General features: G+C 37.1%; 1 protein-coding gene across 6 annotated transcripts; it reads left to right on the forward strand.

Annotated features, from left to right (window-relative positions):
* The first annotated feature begins 1,059 nt into the window (after nucleotides 1-1,059).
* On the forward strand, nucleotides 1,060-21,728 carry CLEC7A (C-type lectin domain containing 7A). 6 transcript variants are annotated; one of them, XM_061417904.1, is made up of 7 exons: nucleotides 1,077-1,370; nucleotides 3,480-3,578; nucleotides 4,797-4,934; nucleotides 6,146-6,297; nucleotides 11,257-11,375; nucleotides 15,640-15,774; nucleotides 21,640-21,728. In XM_061417904.1, exons 1-6 carry the CDS (start codon nucleotides 1,268-1,270, stop codon nucleotides 15,770-15,772), a joined length of 744 nt encoding a protein of 247 aa, XP_061273888.1. In that variant the 5' UTR covers nucleotides 1,077-1,267; the 3' UTR covers nucleotides 15,773-15,774; nucleotides 21,640-21,728. The 6 variants fall into 6 exon arrangements, with proteins under 6 accessions (XP_061273890.1, XP_061273888.1, XP_061273891.1 ...); XM_061417903.1 differs by lacking the exon at nucleotides 21,640-21,728 and adding an exon at nucleotides 17,680-17,769 and having other exon boundaries at nucleotides 1,079-1,370; XM_061417902.1 differs by lacking the exon at nucleotides 21,640-21,728 and having other exon boundaries at nucleotides 1,081-1,370; nucleotides 15,640-17,135.
* The last annotated feature ends 196 nt before the right edge of the window (nucleotides 21,729-21,924 follow it).

The following is a 21,924-nucleotide window of genomic DNA, read 5'->3' on the forward strand; positions in this document are numbered from 1 at the left end:
ACAAGGTCTGACAGTATAGATCAGGGAAGTACATTCAATATCTTGTAATAAACCGTAATGGAAAATATTATGAAAAATAATATATATTATATGAATATCTTATATATGCATATATAAATGAGTTGTTGTAAATGATAAACTAGCTCAACATTGTAAATCAACTATGCTTTTAAAAAAAGAAAATAGTTCTAATTTATAGGTGCCTACCTCCTAGACTTATTGGAAAACTGAGATTGTATAAGAACATGTGCAATAGATAGTATCAAGCTTATTATTGAATAAGTAATTTTCTACCTTGTATCATTAACCTCTGACCAGCACTGAAGAGATTTGCTTCCTCTCTCTGTTGTTACAACAATGTATCTCCTTATGGCATCCTCCATACACCCATCTGTGGGTTTGCTCTATTATTCAGTGAGCTTCTTCACAGGTATCATTGATCCCTTTGTCCCCCAGCTACTGTCAATTTAAAATATGAGCATTTGATAAATGTTTATTGATAGAGCCAGTACATGAATGAATGAATGGTTATAACACTGTATTGGTGAACTCAACGAACTAAAATTGTTTTAGGTTTACATAGGTCAAATCCTTTAATGATGTCCAATTCAGATGTGAGAATAGTGAAAGCAGCATAAAATATTAATTGGTTTATTTTTCTTACGTTTGGTCTGAAACAAAGATCTATCTATTGTGCTGCATTATAATTTTTTAAATAATTAAAAATTTATTTTATTTTATTTATTTTTAGCTACACTGGGTCTTCATGGCTGCACAGGCTTTTCTCTAGTTGCAGAGAGCATAGACTACTCTCTGGTTGCTGTGTGCGGGCTTCTCATTGCAGTGGCTTCTCTTGTTGCAGAGCACGGGCTCTAGAGCTTAGGTTCAACAGTTATGATAGGTGGGCTTGGTTGCTCCTCAGCATGTGGAATCTTCCTGGATCAGGGATCGAATCCATGTCTCCTGCATTGGCAGGTGGATTCTTTACCACTGAGCCACTAGGGAAGTCCTACCTTATAATTTTCTGAGGAGTCATCAGTCTCTGAAACAGGATCTAAAGGTACCAATGGGAAATTACCACAGTATAGTTTTTCATTTCCTGCTTTTGGGTATCTGGTTGGACTACTTTAGCTCAACTTGTTTAAGCCTAATAAATGCATCTCCCACATGATCTGACTCACAGATCCTCTTTTGTCCACAGGCAGTTGTCTTAGGAGAGAGAAGAAATCTCTCAGATGCTGTGTCAATTCAGGAACCCAGTAGAACAATGGAATATCAATCTTCAGTAGAAAATTTGGATGAAGATGGATATACTCAATTAGACTTCAGCTCTCGCAACATCACCAGGAGATCTGTAGTCTCCGAGAAAGGTATATATATTTTTGTTTCTGACTTCAACATTCGCATTCTTATAACTAAAACTAGAAGTGGAAAAAATTGGACAGACTTCTGATTTTCCAGGCTTTTATTAATGTATTTTAAAAGGTTTTCAGAAGTCACTGAAGATAATTTGAATGAGCACTAAGACTGTTCTCTGGGCAACCATTCAATGGCTAGTCATTAGCACAGTTGATCTTTGGATAACACGGGTTTGAACTGCACAGATCCGCTTATACATGAATGTTTTTCAAAAGTAAATAGCACACTACTAGATGATATGTAGTTGGTTAAATCCATGGATGCCAAACTGTGAATATGGAGAAACTGCAGATATAGAGGGCCAACTATAAGGTAGAGTGTGGGGAGGACCAGTGCCCCTAAACCTTGTGTTGTTCAAGGATCAACTGCATTGAAGTTAATTATTATGATGATAGAAAATACTCACACTTTTTCTGTTCTATAGAGACAGATGTTTCAAAAGTAAGGAGTTGATGATAAATGTGATGAAATGCAAAGATGAAGGAATTTCAATAAGAGTGACTTGTTTGACAGAAAATAGTAAATTGTAGAATGAAGGTTAAGGGAATGTAAAGAAGTGCATATGAACAACATCAGGATATTGGAGTTAGAAAAGAAAAGAAAGAAGACAGGAAAAACAACAGGATTTTGTGGAAAAGGCCAAAGGGTGGTCAGAGGTCAGGGTTTAGATAATAAGAACCTACTGTATAGCACAGGGAACTCTGTTCAATGTTATGTGAAAGCCTGGACTGGAGGGAGTTCAAGGGAGAATGGATACATGTGTAGATATCGCTGAGTCTCTTTGCTGTCCACCTGAAATATCACAACATTGTTAATCAACTATACTTCAATATACTTCATTTTTTTGTGCTTAGTCGCTCAGTGGTATTTGATTCTTTGCAACCTCATGGGATTTCCCAGACAAGAATAACCCCCACCCAGAGATCGAACTCATGTCTCCCATGGCTCCTGCATTGCAGGCAGATTATTTACCACTGAGCCACCAGAGAAGCCGTACTCCAATACAAAATAAAAAGTTTAATTAAAAATAAAAGAAGTCAAATGGTTTAGAATCCCAAATCTGATTTTTTTATGTGTATCATGAGATTGATTTGGGAAAAAAAAATTTAAACAAAAAGTTCTAAAAAAAAAATGTTCTTTGTGTAACAGTGAAGAAATATATATGAGTTAGATAAAAGATTCCATTATCAGGACATGAATCTTAGACATTATGTAAAAAAAGTGAAATCTGGAGAAGGGCGTTAAAATATTTCTCTCTTCACTGAGTGAGCAATTTAATCTCCTCTACGAGTCTTCTATTTGACAGTTCTCTGAAATGCTCTTATTGCTTATTCTCAGTCTTGATGTGGTGATATTAATATAAAGTGAATTTCCTGTTATCAAGAAAGAGATTATTCACAGGTTTTGACATCAGCATTTGCTTTCTTCTGCTTTCTGGTCATTCCCATTGCACAATTATTTTCCTCTTGTCACACAGTTTTGTTTTCTTGGGCAACCTACTGGGGAAGAATGGAAAAACATGGTGAAGCAAGAGATAGGAAGGCATGTGTGTGTTTATAGGTGTGTGTGGACAAACTGTGGGTTGCCTATAATGTGCTAGTAGTCTCTAAACTAGGTGCTTTTACTTGTGTTGATTCTCACAGTCATTCTTTGATGCATCATTACCCTAATTTTTCACAAAGAGAAATGGAAAAATGGAAGAAGTAATTTGCCCAGTGACAGGCAAGAAATAAGTGAAAGAGGAAGATTACCCTTCCTAACCAGTGTTATTTCTGTTGCATTAAGCTGTCTCTTCTAAGAATGGATGGGCATCCTGGTAGTGTCAAAACCTATAGATATCAATGTGGAGCTGAAATTAGGAGTGTACAGCTCTCAAGGCACTGTGCTCAAATTACAGTTGCTGACCCTGAAGAGGTACACTAAAGAGGGAGAAAAATTCAGACTAACCCTAGATGAGTAGGTTATCTGGGTATCAGATTTTGATGAACTGCAGAACTGAAGTGCTCAGTGATTAGTCATCCTGTTTCTTGATTCAGTTTCTGCTCCCTTTGGCTTTCTAGGGCTTTGTGCTGCATCCTCTCATTGGCGTCTGATTGCTGTGACTCTGGGCATTTTATGCTCAGTGATGCTGGTGATAACTGTGGTCCTGAGTACCTCGGGTAAGTATTGGTGGGGAAGATGAACAGCAATAGACATTTAATAAGCATTTATGATGTTTCAGGCGCGCTTTTAAGGAAACTTTTTTTTTTTTTAATGTGGGCCATTTTTAAGGTCTTTATTCAATTTGTTACAATGTTACTTCTGTTTTATGTTTTGTTTTTTTGGCCCTAAGGCATGTGGGATCTTAGTTCCCAGAGCAGGGATAGAAGAATTCATACCCCCTACACTGTAAAGTCAAGTCTTAACCACTGGACTACAAGGGAAGTCCCTCAGGTACTCTCTTAAGAGTATAACATAATCTACCTGGATCTGAATACCGACCCTTTGAATTGATGTTATGAGTTCTAACTTTATTTCTAGGGTCATAAACTAGTTAACATTAGGACCATGATTAGAAATGCAGGTGATCTGTCTTGATAACTCATACTCTTATCTACAAGATCTGCTTGAATAGCTGGTTTCAAAGCTGTGAAATTCCTAGGATAAATTAATGAAAGGAAACCAGTGGAGGTGAAGGAAGTGCAATTGGTGCTTATCTTCCTAAGAGATTAATTCCCTAAAGAATTTAAGCTATTTTTTACATCTCATGAATTAAGGAAATTGTTTTACACCTGTCTTTAAACTCCTTTGGATAATATCAGGAAATACTCAAAGCACTTATGAAATTCTAGGTAGTTATTTTGTAATAGATGAATACATTTCCTTAGATTTTATCATTCATGAATTCCATTTTGGATAAAGTATTATTGTGCCTTTGAAAAGGGTATATGAAAACATGAAAGATTTCTTAACTAGTCATGTGTTTATTGAATACATTCTATGTTATAGTCACCTGGCAGATTCTCAAGGAACTCTCATTTTTAAAATATTATAATAAAGAAGATTTATTACTATTTCAAATCCATCATGGTACCAAAGGACTATATTCCATTTGCCTCTTACTTTCCCCCATCCTCCTATCTACTTCATTTTTATCTTTTGTATTAAATCTTCTTTATGGAAGTTATTTCTTTTTTCCATCTATTCAAGCTATCACCTATATATCTACCATCTGTCTCTACCTCTCCATCATCCTCTCCATTATTTATCACTAATCAAGAATTCGTCCCTTTATATTCCAACAAAAATATAGGTTTTTGAATTTTAATTCTCAAACATAGTAAAAATGACTTTTTTTTTTTTTTTTCTGTCATTACTATTGTTGTTGGTATATGAAGGTATTTGGAGATCCAGTTCAGGGAACAACCTGTTGAAGAGTGACAGCTTTCCATCAAGAAATAAAGACAACCAGAGTCAACACACACAATCATCTTTAGAAGATAGTGTGATACCTACCAAGGCTCTCACGACCACAGGCAAGGGCAGAATTAAGGATTAATAAAATCCTTGATTCAGAAGGCTTAATTTTTGGTACCAAGGCTTGGAGCAGGGGATGAAGAAAGTACTTTTACATGTGGTGATTCTGCATTCTAATAAAGCCCACAGCAATATTATCTCAGTAAAATAAGTCTTCTGTAATATACAAGGGCTTCTCTAGGGGCTCAGATAATAAAGAATCTGCCTGCAATGCAGGAGATCCAGATTACAAAGTGATAGCATAAATACCTTATGAACTTAGCTGAATCTCCAACTTAGTTGGATTTTTTTCACGTCACTGATTTTTCACATATTTAAGCTTTTAGAGGTTTGTGTAATTTGATTTGAAGAAACATAATGTGTTCTCACACCATAGGGAAAAGACGTTTTAAAGTGATATAGTTAAAATAAGAAATAGGACACCAGAAAAGGTTAAAAAAAAAAAAACAGAATAGAAAAAGGAAAGAAGGTAAAGTGTTGCTAAGAATTTAAAGGTTCATAGATATGTTTAATATCTATAAACCTAAAAAATGTTTCTTTTTTATGTAAATTTATTTATTTTAATTGGAGGCTAATTACTTTACAATATTGTATTGGTTTTGCCATACAAAACCAGTTAAGTTTGTTTTTCTTTAATTATGCAAATTAATTGATTTAATTACCATTTTGTATACAGTAGACTTTAATTCCTAATTGCACTGTTATTGAGTATGACAATATTTGGACTTTAATTTTCCATCTCTGGACACATACCTCTTCACTGTCTTTATCACATTACTCTGTAATGTGAATGAGTGCTCTAATACTTTTCTTATTTGGTGAATTGCATTCTGAAATAGATGTCACACTTGTAAAATAAGTCAACATGAAATTATTGTGTATCTCAATGACTGACATTGCATTGGTTTATTTTGAGAGTTATCATGGAGAAAAGGAGTTCTGAGCTGACTGTAAAGGCATGCAAGACAAGACAAGAAAGAAAGGAGAGTTGATAGTCTAAAACACTGTAGCCACTCAGTTATTTTTTAGCTGTAAATGAATAAGGGGTTTTAATATGATCCCTTCTGTAAAGTTATATCTATATAGTTTGAATTGAAAATGAAATATATTCATGGCAATTTATTGATTATTATGTCCTTAGGATTAATGGTACCTGTACTGAAGTACCATTCATAGTATGAAACTCACTGTATTTATCTTTTATTTCCAGGAGTTTTCTCTAGCTCTTGTCCCCCTAACTGGATCACACATGAGGATAGCTGTTATCTATTTAGCACACTATTAGATTCCTGGGATGGAAGTAAAAGACAATGCTTTCAACTGGGCTCCCATCTCCTGAAGATAGACAGCTCAAAAGAGTTGGTAAGTGTAGATTTTGGTTGTAATATCTGTGGTCTATACTGAGCAGAAAAGTAGAGGTAGTTTCCAGATAACTATTTTCCCTAAGAGAAAGTAACTTTACGTATTCTCCATAATTATAATAATAGCATATATTGAGTAAAGTATATAATACACGCTTTTCTTTTTAATTAATTAAAATATGAATACATTTTGGATTTCCCTGCTAGCTCAGTTGGCAAAGAATTCACCTGCAATGCAGGAGACCCAGATTCGATCTCTGGGTTGGGAAGGAAATGACAACCCACTCCAGTACATTACACTTTAAAATTAATCCTTTAAACACAACTCCAAGTTGACTCTAATAATCAAGCCACACTCATTTTTGTGGGTTTGGACTTTAGGTTTTAAATGTGGTACAGTGAAATAGAAGGTTCTTCCCCTTATCACCATAATTATCAAGCTATGATAATATATACTTATAAATAATTTATTCCTTGCAAGATACTGGGAAAGGCAAAGAGGTTTAAACTTCTAGCCATGCTCAAGTAATTTTTAAGAAAATAGAAACGACTCAACAGCTGTTAAAAGTTAAATATCTTGTATTGGCACCAAATGCCATAGAAATTCAGAGAGAGAAATTCCTGTAGACATAAAAATTGCACAGAAAAAGAGCAACTTACAATGCATCTTGCCTGAAGGATAGAACTCAGATGAGATACGAGGAGGAGTTAATAGTCAGGGAATATTCTACCTTATAAATCTGAACAACCTACAACTTCTATACTTACTTTTACTACTCTCAATTTTTGTGTTTCTGTTTTGTTTTCCCCACAGTTGTAGTTGACATAAAAATTAATGGAAGTAAATGTATGGCAAAAAAAAGGGGGCATGGGACTGGAAGTCTGTCTGGCTTTTAGACCTTCCTATAATTGCCACTTTGTTGAGTTATATTTGTCAACAATTCAAATATGATCATTAACCCCTAGGTTACTTATTCATAAAAAGTGTAGTAGAACTAAACTGTTTTAAGATAGTCATCTGGGCTTTCTATTTTGTTCCATTGATCTATATTTCTGTCTTTGTGCCAGTACCATACTGTCTTGATAACTGTGGCTTTGTAGTAGAGCCTGAAGTCAGGTAAGTTGATTCCTCCAGTTCCATTTTTCTTTCTCAAGATCGCTTTGGCTATTCTAGGTTTTTTGTATTTCCATACAAATTGTGAAATTATTTGTTCTAGCTCTGTGAAGAATACTGTTGGTAGCTTGATAGGGTTCCTTAAAAAACTGGAAATAGAACTGCCTTATGATCCAGCAATCCCACTGCTGGGCATACACACTGAGGAAACCAGAAGGGAAAGAGACACGTGTACCCCAATGTTCATCGCAGCACTGTTTATAATAGCCAGGACATAGAAGCAACCTAGATGTCCATCAGCAGATGAATGGATAAGAAAGCTGTGGTACATATACACAATGGAGTATTACTCAGCCATTAAAAAGAAAACATTTGAATCAGTTCTAATGAGGTGGATGAAACTGGAGCCTATTATACAGAGTGAAGTAAGCCAGAAGGAAAAACACCAATACAGTATACTAATGCATATATATGGAATTTAGAAAGATGGTAACGATAACCCTGTATATGAGACAGCAAAAGAGACACTGATGTATAGAACAGTCTTATGGACTCTGTGGGAGAGGGAGAGGGTGGGAAGATTTGGGAGAATGGCATTGAAACATGTAAAATATCATGTATAAAAAAAAAAAAAAGATAGTCATCTAACTCTGCGAAGCATTTCTTGACAAAGGCTATATGAACTTATATTTTCAATTAAAATTGTGGCGATGATAGTAGCCTGTCATCCATGAACATGGCCTACAGACTCTGTCGTTCTTGGATTTATTCTGGTAGATTGAATGCAGGAAGCACAATTTTGACATCAAGGATTTATTTATTTATTTATTTATATTAAATTTTATTGGAGTATAGTTGCTTTAGGATGCTGTGTTAGTTTCTGCTATAAAACAGAGTCCCCTTTTTTTAAGATTTCCTTTCCATTTAGATCACCACAGACCATTGAGTAGAGTTCCCTGTGCTATATGGTAGGCTCTCATTAGTAATCTCTTTTATACATAGGCATGTATGTATGGGACTCCCCTGGTGGCTCAGTGGTAAAGAATCTGCCTGTGATGCCGAAGATGCAGGATACCTGGGTTCCTTGGGTCAGGAAGATTCCCCTGGAGAAGGGCATGGCAACCCACTCCAGTATTCTTGCCTGGAGAATCCCATGGACAAAGGAGCTCAGCAAGCCACAGTCCATAGGGTGGCAAAGAGTCAGACACGACTGAGTGACTGAGCACGAGCATTGAGCACAAGTATATATTTATATATCAATCCCAATCTCTCAAGTCATCCCTCTCTCCTTTCCCCCTTGGTATTCTTAAATTTGTTCTCTATGTTTGTGTCTCTATTTCTTCTTTGCACATAAGTTCATCTGTATCACTTTTTCCAGATTCCCCATATCAGCAACATTATATGGTATTTATTTTTCTCTTTCTGACTTACTTCATGGTGTATGGCAGTCCATCTCTAAGTCCATCCATGTCTCTGCCAATGGCACTATTTCATTCATTTTTATACCTGAGTGATATTCCGTTGTTTTTACGTACTACATCTTCTTTATCCATTTCTCTGTTGATGGAAATTTAGGTTGCTATAATGTCCTGGCTATTCCAAATAGTGCTGCAATGAACATTGAGGTGCATGTGACATTTCGAATTACTGTTTTTTCTGGGTATATGTCCAGCATTGGTATTGCTGGGTCATATGGAAGTTCTACTTCTAGTTTTTTGAGAAACTTCCATACTGTTCTCCATAGTGGCTGTACCAATTTACATTCCTACCAACAGTGTAGGAGGGTTCCATTCTCTCCACAACCTCTCTAGAATTTATTGTTTGTAGTTTTTTGATGATGGCCCTTCTGACTGGTGTCACCTCTGACTGGTGATACTTCATCGTAGTTTTGAATTGCATTTCTCTAAGGCAATGGCACCCCACTCCAGTACTCTTGCCTGGAAAATCCCATGGATGGAGGAGCCTGGTGGGCTGCAGTCCATGGGGTCGCTAAGAGTTGGACACGACTGAGCGACTTCACTTTCACTTTTCACTTTCAAGCATTGGAGAAGGAAATGGCAACCCACTCCAGTGTTCTTGCCTGGTGAATCCCAGGGATGGCGGAGCCTGGTGGGCTGCCGTCTATGGGGTCACACAGAGTCGGACACGACTGAAGCGACTTAGCATAGTTAGTGATGTTGAACATCTTTACACGGATTTGTTGGCCATTTGTATGTCTTCTTTGGAGAACTGTCTCTTTAGGTCTTATGCCCATTTTATTCTGTTGTCTGTTGTGCTGATACTGAGTTGCATGAGCTGTTTGTGTATTTTGGAGATCAACCCCTTGTCAGTTGTTTTGTTTGCAAATTTTTCTGCCATTCTAAGGACTGTCTTTTTGTCTTGCTTATGATTTCCTTTGTGGTACAAAAGCTTTAAGTTTAATTAGGTCTCATTTGTTATCTATTTTCATATGTTTTTATTTTCATTATTCTAGAAGGTGGGTCAAAAAAGATCTTACTGCTATTTATGTCAGAGTGTTCTGCCTATGCTTTTCTCTAAGACTTACAGTGTTCAGCCTTACATTTAGGTTTTTAATTCATTTTGAGTTTATTTTTATATATAGAGTTAGGGAGTGTTCTAATTTCACTTACCATTGCAATAGAAAGGATAATACCTCAGAATAAACCTAACTTATGGAGGCAAAGAAAGTGCAGAAGAATTGATGCTTTTGAACTGTGGTGTTGGAGAAGACTCTTGAGAGTCCCTTGGACTACAAGGAGATTCAGCCAGTCCATCCTAAAGGAAATCAGTCCTGGGTGTTCATTGGAAGGACTGATGTTGAAGCTGAAACTCCAGTATTTTGGCCACCAGATGCGAAGAGCTGACTCATTTGAAAAGACCCTGATGCTGGGAAAGATTGAAGACGGGAGGAGAATAGGACAACAGAGGATGAGATGGTTGGATGGCATCACTGACTCTATGGACATGAGTTTGGGTAAACTCTGGGAGTTGGTAATGGACAGGAAGGCCTGGCGTGCTGCAGTCCATGGGGTCACAAAGAGTTTAGACACGACTGAGCGACTGAACTGAACTGAACTGATGGAGGCAAAAAACCCGTACTCAGAAAACTATAAGATACTGATGAAAGAAATCAAAGATGACACAAACAGATGGAAAGACACACCATGTTCTTGAATTGGAAGACTAGTACTGTGAACATAACTATACTACCCCCCAAAATCTACAGATTCAATGAAATTTTCCTATTAAATTACAAAAGGCATTTTTCACAAAATTAGAAGATTTTTGCAATTTGTATGGAAACACAAAAGAGCCCAAATAGCCAAAGCAATCTTGAGGAGAAAAAACAGAGAGGGAGGAATCAGGCTCCCTGACTTCAGACTATACAGTCATCAAGATAGTATGGTGCTGGCACCAAAGCAGAAATATAGATCAATGGAATAGGATGGAAAGCCCAGAATTAAACCCATGCACCTTTGGTCACTTAATCTATGACAAAAGAGCCAGAAATATACAATGCAGAAAAGACAATCTTTTCAATAAGTTGTTCTGGGAAAGCTGGGACAGCTATATGTAAAAGAAGGATCTATTCTTTGTTGGCAAATTAAATGATAAGGACTCTGAAAAAATGAGATATGCTTTTTGAGACAGTGAGTGGCATTCAAGAATTGGCACGTCTATCTAGGCTGATGCCAGTATACGCATGCATCCTCCATCAAGGTGATTCAATCTCTGTCTCTCAAAATCTCCTAACAGTCTTTCTCTGTATCTTACCTGTCTCTATCATCTCTGTCCTTCACTGTCTCTCCTTCTTTCTCCTTGACTTGTATTTATGTTTCCTTACAGGAGTTTATATCAAGGCAAGTGTCTTCCCAGCCTGATCATTCATTTTGGATAGGGCTTTCTCGCCGTCAGACAGAAGAACCATGGCTCTGGGAGGATGGCTCCACCTTGTTGTCTAACCTGTAAGTATCCAGAGAGACAAAGCTTCATACCTTCTCTCAGAGAGGTAAGAGCATGTCACACAGTTAAGGATCCAATCTGTTGGCCATAATAAGGAAGAGAGAGAAAAAGAAACATAGGGAAGAGACACCAAGCCAGGGAAAAAAAAAGTAAAACAAGAGAATAGAGGAGGACTTACAGGTCAAAAAGTGTTGAGTGGTCACTTCAAGATATCAACACAAGTGGTTCCTCAGCCTTCTTACCAGGAGGGCGTGTGTTCGAAGCTTCCCAGGAAGGAGCAATCACTCAGTGTAAAGATGTGGTTAAGAGCAGGGCTTTGAAGTCAGTTTTCAGCCTAATTCTGGTCCTCTCACTGTGTGGAACCGGACAAGTTGCTTAATCTTATTTGTGTCCCCCTTTCCAAATCTGTAAAGGAGAATGAAAATAATTCCTACCTCTATAGATTTTGAGATAAAAGTAAGATCACTTGGCACAGTGTCTGGCACATGCTTTTTACCATGGGTTCAGATAGAGAAATTGTATGAGTAAGCAGCTTGGGGTTCATCATCCTGGGGATATAATTTTTTCCTCCCACCTTCCACCTTGCCTGGTGGCTCAGATGGTAAAGAATCTACCTGCAGTGCAGGAGACCCGGTTTAGATCCCTGGGTGTGGAAGATCCCCTGCAGAAGGAAGTGGCAACTCACTCCAGTATTCTTGCTTGGGAAATTCCACGGACAGAGGATCCTAGTGGGCTACAGTCCATGGTGTGGCAGTTAGACACGACTGAGTGACTAACACTGGCAATAACACTCCACCTGGTGGCAAGATTGAGAAATGCACATTTTTTGTTAGTCTTTTCTGTTGGGCAGTTTTTTTTTTTTCCATTTACCCCTGCACCAAAATAGTCATTTGTTTTCCAGCTTCTGCTGGGTTTTCTGCTACATTCTCATTTCGGATGCATTTATTTCACAGTATTAAATTAAATAAATGGGAACCAACCAACAATTGATGTCATCTCGGAGTCAATAAAAATATAGCCCTAGAAAACAATAGAGATCTATGCAGTTTATTAGATTTTCCCCACAGATTCATGGTTTTCACTGCTTCTTATTCCTCTCTGCCTCTCCTACCTTCCATTTTGAATCATTTTTAAAATCTGAAGAATACATTTGTATTTTCTTTAGAGTTGAAGTTTTATGGTTGAATTCTCTGTGCTTGTCTAAAACTCTTTATTTCAACTTTTCTAAAAAATATTTTGAGTATAAAATTAGAAATCTGTAGCTTTTTTCTCTTAGGCATTCAAAGATATTATTATAATGTATTCTATTTTTATTGTTGTTTTTGAAAGGTCAATTATTTGAAAGCAATATAAGTTTTATGTCTTTTCTCAGTTTTGACGTTTTCAGCCATACTTGCTTCAAATGTTGCTCTTTCCTGACTTTCTACCCTTCCATAATTCCAATTAAATGTATTATAGACCCATTCACAATATCCTATACGTCTCATTTACGTTTTCCTATAGTTTTGTCTTTTTTCTTTAACCTATTTACCTGTCGTACATCTTTCAGTTTCGTTATTTTTCCTCTTCTTCAGTTAAACTGCTGTTAAAAGCCTTGATTAAACTTTTAACTTTGTTTAATGAATTTTTAAGTTTTATAATTTCTCAAATCTATCCAGTTGCAATTTATAATTCTTAGCTTTTCCAAAACATTCTCAATATTGTCTTTTCACTCCTAGAATACACTGTATAGTTGCTTTACTATTTGTGTTTGATAACCTAGTGTTTTTTACTCATGTGTATCTATTTCTGTTATCTTTTTCTTCTAATTAAAAACATGTATTTATCTGATTGGGTGGGGTCTTCATTGTAACATGCGGGTTCTTTTTGGTTACAGTATGCATGCGAACACTTAGTTGCAGCATGTGGAGTCTAGTTTCTCAAACAGGAATCGAACCTGGGCTCCTTGTATTGAGAGCGTGGAGGCTTAGCCACTGGACCACTGGGGAAGTCGCATTTTTCTTCTTATTTTTATTCATTTATTTATTTGTTTTCGTCTATGCCTGAATTGTTTTTGTTGTTGTTGTTGTTTTTAATGCACTTAACATATGTTAAACTTTTGTAAAATTAATTTGAATTTTACAGAGTGGCTTTTCATTTGCTTCTGGCAAGCACTATTGGGTGTGAATAGTACAAACTGTTGAGTATGATCACACTTTGATTTTATACCACTGAACTATCTCGCTTTGGCCAAGCACATTGAATTTATTAACGAACGACCTTGACAAAATATATGTCTTATTTTTCTATAGCACTTGTTTGTGTTGAGTTTTCGTTTGTTATTTTAAAAACTGACTAGTGGACTCCCTAAAGTCGTAAGAGTAGGTCCAAATTAACATCTTGATGTGTAACTATTCATCAGTGACAGTCATTTTAATCTGGCTCTGTACATTCTCCAAAATCTCTTAGATGTCAAAAAGATATTTTGGAGAAGAACACTGGCCAGAATTCTCCCTGAGGCTGGATCAAAGTTGTTTCATGACCTTGGCCTAATTATTTCAACAGAAGAATTCTCTCAATCCTCCATCCTCAGTACCAAGAAGAGATATATGTACAGAATGTACAAGATGTACAGGATGAAGATGTACAGACCTTAGCTTTTACACTGAGGCTCAGTAATGCCCTTTGAGCTTGACTAAATAACTAACACTTCTCCCTTATGAAACTAAGGGCAAATAGAACAGAGCCATGCTTCTATTTACTCATGGTAATTCTCATAAGTGAAGTTGCTCAATCGTTCAGGACTCTGCAATCCCATGAACTGTAGCCTACCAGGTTCCTCCGTCCATGGCATTTTCCAGGCAAGACTACGGAAGTGGGTTGACATTTCCATCTCCAAGGGATCTTCCCAACCCAGGGATCAAACCCTGGTCTCCTGCATTGTGGGCAGACACCTTACCCTCTCAGCCACCGGGGAAGGCCAATTCTCATTGTCTATCATTATATTGCAAAACAATACAACCTTCAGGATGTATTAAAAAATATAGGGTTGTTTGGGACTTCTCTGGTGGTCCAGTAGCTAAGACTCTACATTCCCAGTGCAGGAGGCCCGGGTTCAATTCCGGGTCAGAGAACTAGATATGTCTCAACTAAGACTTCACATGTTGCAACCAAAAATACTGTATGCCACAACTAAGACTCAGAGAAACCAAATAAATAAAATAATAAGTATTTTTTTTTTAATATAGAAAGTTGTTTGAATTGCTTTTCAATGGTCTTGATATCTGTGATTCTTCACTTAATTCTCAGTCACCATTAGCAAGAACTCTTCTACTTGGTCTACTCACTAAATATACCCAATAATAATTTTACTAAACTGCTACTTTATTTAATAAGTATCAGTTCAGTTCAGTCGCTCAGTCGTGTCTGACTCTTTGCAAACCCATGAATCGCAGCACACCAGGCCTCCCTGTCCATCACCAACTCCCGAAGTTCACTCAAACTCACGTCCATCGAGTTGGTGATGCCATCCAGCCATCTGTCGTCCCCTTTTCCTCCTGCCCCCAAACCCTCCCAGCATCAGAGTCTTTTCCAATGAGTCAACTCTTCGCATGAGGTGGCCAAAGTACTGGAGTTTCAACTTCAGCATCATTCCTTCCAAAGAACACCTGGGACTGATCTTCAGAATGGACTGGTTGGATCTCCTTGCAGTCCAAGGGACTCTCAAGAGTCTTCTCCAACACCACAGTCAAAAGAATCAATTCTTTGGCGCTCAGCCTTCTTCACAGTCCAACTCTCACATCCATACATGACTACTGAAAAACCATAGCCTTGTCTAGACAGACCTTTGTTGGCAAAGTAATGTCTCTGCTTTTGAATATGCTATCTAGGTTGGTGATAACTTTCCTTCCAAGGAGTAAGTCATAAGTATACCTCTAGGTAAAAGGTTTAAAGATAAGTAAAGAATTAGTATGTATTATAATTTAATATTATAAAGTATTAAATGATTTTTCTTTTTTGTCAGAGTAGTAGTATTTAATTTTATTTTCAACTAGTAGTATTTCTTAAAAATTTTTTGAGTCCTTTTTATGCCTTAATAGTGAAAGTTGTTATGCTACTATTTGGAAAATTTGAATTTAAATTCAAGGTTTTTTTTCAATAATATGCACTTCGGAAACTCTTTTTAACCCATATCTTTACCAACTATGCCAGTATTGTGGAGACAGTAGATATTAACAGTATTCCCTATGCTTGTACTAATTATCATATTGCATTTTATTTTAACAGGTTCCAAATCAGAAGTACAGTTACCGAAAAAGACTCATCTCACAACTGTGCATGGATCCATGTGTCAGACATTTACGACCAACTTTGTAGTGTGCATTCATACAGTATTTGTGAGAAGAAGTTGTCAGTATAATGGTGAGGAGCAGAGAGATGTATGTAAGATACTAAGGAGGGTATAAATCCAAACAGAAAAGAGACATATTTGAGGTCAAAATAATTGCTGAAAAAAATATCAAGAGAGCTCAGCCAACTTCAATCTTAACTGAGAAACAGGATGGAAGGCTTCGATTTCCATACTCCCCAAGTCTATCGTCTATCCGGTAATCAGTATTGTGTTCTAATTATTAGAGTCCTAGAAATGGAGTCAGAACACCTGACCTTGAATTTTCATTCTATCAATGGTAGAATTTTCATTCTGCCATTCTATTTACCTGGATTAGCTGTGGATTCTTGGTGTTTCAGGAGATCTTAATTTCTGACTATACCAGAGTTGTATTTTGTCCTAAAAAGTGCCACTGGAGTACATGTGCTGTGTTTCCACTACTTATTCTTGCACTTTTAGCAATGAATCAGACACAGATAGAAATATATTTTGAATAGCTAAATGAAAAAAAGAAAAAAACATGCTTTACTAAAATCAGATCCATTTTATTATTTTAAACATCATGATTATGATCAAAAGCATCATAAAAACCATTAGTTGCATCTTTTTTTCCTTAATTAAATAACCGAGATAATATGTCTGCCATATCTCTAAGAGAATCTTGTATAATGTGAAATTGTAGGGAATCTGCTTTGGTAAGAAAGATTTATCTTTTTAAATACTATCAATCAAAAAAAAGATCTGATTAATAAATATAAAAAAGTAACCTGTCCTATTGACTAAGGTATTAACATTTTGTAATGCTGCTGCTGCTGCTGTTGCTAAGTTGCTTCAGTTGTGACTCTGTGTGACCCCATGGACTGCAGCCTACCAGGCTCCCCCATCCATGGGATTTTCCAGGCAAGAACACTGGAGTGGGTTGCCATTTCCTTCTCCAATGCGTGAAAGTAGAAAGTGAAAGTGAAGTCGCTCAGTCGTGTCCGACTCTTAGTGACCCCATGGACTGCAGCCTACCAGGCTCTTCCATCCATGGGATTTTCCAGGCAACAGTACTGGAGTGGGGTGCCATTGCCTTCTCCTTTGTAATGCAAAACGTTTTATTATTTTTATGATGACTGTTTTGCAGTTTTCAGCAATTTTTCAGAAATTACTATAAAAGGTATTATTGGAACATAAATAAGTTTCCTCGTATGATGATTTGTCTCTTTCTTATTTTTTTTTAAACTTTCTCATTGGTGTTATTTATATTTCCAGTGGGGATTTCCATAATTACTGGAGATATTCTAGTGTTTATTAATATGTGAACAGAAACTGTGTCAAGTTCACTGAATTTTTCACTTTAAAATCGTTACTGTTATGCGATTTCACTTTAATAAAAATGTTAATTAAAGAATCTTTGGCATTTAAATTATGTGCCATGTGTAATTAACACTATTATTGTTTGCCTTTTCCCCCAAAATGACGATAAATTTGGCACTGGAGACAAAGTAGTATAGTAGGTAGTTTTGTGCTGAAGAACAAATTGTAGATTTTAAATATTTAAAAATCTAAGAGAAGGAGAAAAAATTTTCATGAAGTGACTATGACTTTTCTAATACACTAACTGGGGTTGTCACTATCTGGAAAGAAATGTGAAAATGAAAATGTTATTAAAGCTGAGTTAAATTAAGGCATAAGGTGGGATTTTGAAAAGATGCCATGTATTTTTAATTTTGTTTTTGGTTTAATTTTTTTCTCCTGTATCCTTAAAATGGAATGCATGAGTTGAAGAAATCATGATAATCAAAGAAAATAGTTCTGGATGCTGAATGTTCAGCTGTACTTATCTAGAACAGATGGGCTAGGCAACAATAACCTATAAGTGAAAATTGAAAGCATGATTTTAACAAGAGCTAGGCTGTCTAAAATATGCCATACATTCCTTGTTACTATTACAGCCAATGTGGAATCGTGCCTGATAATGAACAGAAAACATCCACGCTTTTCCAAGTGACAGAAAAATGAAAAGAGCAGCTAGTAGACCTTATGTCTCAAGGGTAATTCAAGATCAGGAATGATCATGATACGGAAAACACTTGCGTCTTCAAGGATCACCATCTCCTCTTGCTTGAGTTATTGCAGTAATTTCAAAGTAGTCTTCTAGCACCTACAAAGCAGCTGTTCAGTCGCTAAGTCATGTCTGACTCTTCACGATCCCATAGACTGCAGCACGCCTGGCCTCCCTGTCCCTCCCCATCTCCCAGAATTTGCTCAAACTCATGTCCATTGAGTTAGTGATGCCATCCAGTCATCGTCTTCTGCCTACAATCTTTCCCGGCAAGGGTGTTTTCTAATGAGTGGGCTTTTCGCATCAGGTGGCCAAAGTATTGGAGTTTCAGTTTAAACAAGTCATACCAGCCCTCTACTAAAACTCTCCTTGACTTCCCACGTATCTGAGTTAAAAAAAAAAAAAAAATCTAACCAAAAAACTAAAGACCTTTACAATTATATATTGACCAAGACAATTGCTGGCCAGTATAGCATGCCATAATCTTGATTGAAAGAAGGGTGTTAGTCTCCCAGTAATATCTGATTTTTTGCAACCCCATGGGCTGTAGTCTGACAGACTCCTCTGTCCATGGAATTCTCCTGGCAAGAATAATCTGATGTTCTTTGCTATTAAATCTTTAGTGAGCTTAGGTGGCCATGTCTTCTTATGTCTTTTGTCTTATATATAGATTTTATTTTTACCCAGAAACTGAATATTTAATGCATCAGAAATATTAAATAAAAATAACCGAGTATTACTCTAAAAAATTTTACTCTTTCAAGCTGAGGGTCTCTTCTCATCACTCATTAGATTTATGACAATGGTTTCCTTGCAGTTTCTCCGTCACAGCCAGCATGCTTGCCTCTCGGGGCCTTTGAGATTCCTGGTCCCTTTACCTGAAGTATTCTTACCCTAGATTTCTGCAGACTCTTTCAAGTCCGTGTGCAAGTCCTTAATGAAGCTGACTCTCACTACCTTATTGAAAATGTCCAACTCCTTTCCGGTACATTCTATATTCTTTTTAACATTTGTTTATTTTGGCTACGCTGGGTGTTAGTGGTGGCTCTCAGGTCTTCATTGAGGCATGTGGGAAACTGACCAGGAATGGGATCCAGATCCCCTGCATTGGAAGCACAGGGTTTCAGCCACTGGAACACCAGGGAAGTCCCTGTATGTTCTTCATCTTCCTCATTTTCTGTATTTTTCCGTAACTCTAATCATAGTGTAATATATTCTACAGTTTACTTACTTACTATCTTTCTTGTATAGCATCTGACTTCCTCCATATCATGTAGGCTGTATAAGTACAGAGAGTTTTGTTTTCCATTGATGTGCCTCAGAATCTGAGAATAGAACCTACAATGAAGTAAGAATCTTTGTCATGGTTGAAAAAAATTAAGCATTTAAGGACAAATAGTAAAAATCTTAATGTAGATTCTTTGGTAAAAATTATTAAGGATCTCCTTGAATAACTAATTCGTGTTAGTCGCTCAGTCATATCTGACTCTTTGCAACCCCGTGGACTGTAGCCCACTAGGCTCCTCTGTCAATGGAATTCTCCAGGCAAGACTACTGGAGTGGATTGCCATTCCCTTCTTCAGGGGGATCTTCCTGACCCAAGAACTGAACCTGGGCCTCCTGCATTGCAGGCAGATTCTTTACTGTCTGAGTCACCAGTGAAGCCCTTGAATAACTGAAGTTCGAGAAATAATTCGAATGACTATTTCATTAGAATCATAATTATCAGCATCTCCTAAATTGTAACATCTCAACTGTGACTATTTCTGATATTCTGTCGTCTTGCTTCATTTTCATATGTAGCTTCACTTACCTCTCCCTTCCATTTTTTTTTTTTTACTGTCTTTTCTCTTGTAACATTTTCTAATATTTACATCAGTCCAATGCAAATGGCCAAATACTTTTTGATCTTCTGCTTCTTACAGGGCATTATGCAAGGGAAAGGTCTCTTCATATTTGTTTAATTTAAAATAACTTGATGAATAATACACAGCTGGAGACACATAATGAATTCAGGAGATATGTTTCCTGGCTGCCCCAGCCCAATTGTCTTCCACTCTCCTCTGCATTTAGTATGTTTGATTTAACCAAGTTATTTCCCCCAAATACAGAAAAGCATTGGTAGAATAATGTAATTCTATTGTACTTATTTGGGAAAACAATTTGGATATTATCTAAACCAATCTTCTTGTTTCCTTCTCAGCTTAGTAAATTTAGGCCAAAAAAAAAAAAAAAAGGTTACCTGGCTTTCTAAAGTCATAGGTAGTAATAGATCTAAAATTTCTGACTTGCAGTATAATATGTGAATGTTCAAGATAAGGTACCAAATGTTTAATTATATAATAAAATCTTTAATTGAGTCCATATACTGTACATAAGGGCTTCCCTTGTGGCTCAGCTGGTAAAGAATCCACCTGGGTTTGATCCCTGGGTTGGGAAGATCCTTTGGAGAAGGGAAAGGCTACCCACTTCAGTATTATGACCTAGAGAATTTCACGGACTGTATAGTCCATTGGGTTGCAAAGAGTCGGACAGGACTGAGCAACTTTCACTTTCATTGTATGCTATGAAGAAAGATCATTGAATTAACTAGTACAACAGAGTATTTTTAAAGCTCACCAGCGATGTGTCTTTAGAGTAATCGCTTCGTCTGGCTGGACTCAAATCTCCCTTTTTGTAAAATGAAAGTGGAAGACTTCCACTTCCCAATTTAAGTGGAAGTCAATCTCTATCTTTTTTCTCTAACGCTAACCCTGCAAAGCAGAATTGGAAGGAGGAGTTTTGAGATTAGTGCCACATTAAATTCATAGGACTTCTCTGGTGGCTCAGATGGTAAAGAATCTGCCTGCCAATGCACGAGACACACATTTGATCTCTGGGCCAAGAAGATCCTCTGGAGAAGAAAATGGCAACCTACTCCAGTATTCTTCCCTGGGAAATCCCATGGACAGAGGAGCTGGTGGGCTACAGTCCATGGGGTTGCAACAGCAACTAAAACAGCAACAATGAAAGGACCCTCCTAGGCTGACATTTGCTGTACTTGATGCTTTACCGTGTAAAGCCTATAGGGTGAAGTCTCCCCACTTTCCATGTACACACTGGTTCCCACACTAACCTTTTTGACACCAGAGACCGATTTTGCTGAAGATAATTTTTCCATGAACCAGGGGTGCAAGGAGTAGTTTTAGCATGATTCAATTGCATTACATTTATTGTACACTTTATTTATTTTTTTTAATCATTTTACTATTTTCTTTCTTTTTTCTTTTCTAAATTGTGAAAATATGATAACAGATTTACAGGAGACTTGGAAAATATAAAACAAGGTCATATATCGCAATTATTTTTAAGTAGATAAATTAAGATTTTTAGTTGGAGTTTCAATATCAAACTCTCAAAAATTAATAGCATGAATATACAGAGAAGTAGAAGGATACAATAAACCTGAAAAATATTATGAACCAATTCAGCATAATTAAGATTTATATAATTTTTACACAACGGTAGGATACAAATTCTATTCAAGTTCCCATAGACAATAAACTGGGAGATACTGGAACATATCCAGAGATCTAAGACCAGGTGTGTACTTTATTTCTAACCTAATGCCAAGGCTGATCTGACAGCAGGTACCAGTCCATGCCCACAGGTTGGGGACCCTGCTTTACCTTATGCCCTCGGAGAAAGGAAGAGGCCAGTCCAATAATTTCTTTTCACAAAGGCACAGGCAGACTAAACTAGATCTGAGTAACTCAGGGAGTGTGTGGTGGATAAGAGCCCTGTGAGGTCCCTTGCGATTATTGCTGGGAACCTTCCTTCTGGCGATTGTAAATTCTTGCCATTTTTTTAGGTTGTAGTTGCACAGGAAGTACTAACAAATAAACAAAAGAGAACCGAGAAGGGCAACCCCTCGGATGATTGTTCAGATGGAGACCGCCCAAATAGAAAACACACGCTGTTTCCCCTCGGCCTGACAGATTTGGCAATCAGAGCTCAAGTTCACAGGACAGGGGCCGGGCCTCTGGTGGCAGGAACTGGAGTCGGAGGCTTCCCCTACTACTTGCTCAGGGAGGAGAACCTCAGGCATGCCTTTCAGTGCCTCGGTCTCTGAACCGTCTCACTTGGGGAAATCCAG

Source organism: Bos javanicus, chromosome 5 (assembly GCF_032452875.1).
Source record: "Bos javanicus breed banteng chromosome 5, ARS-OSU_banteng_1.0, whole genome shotgun sequence".
Lineage (NCBI taxonomy): Eukaryota > Metazoa > Chordata > Mammalia > Artiodactyla > Bovidae > Bos > Bos javanicus.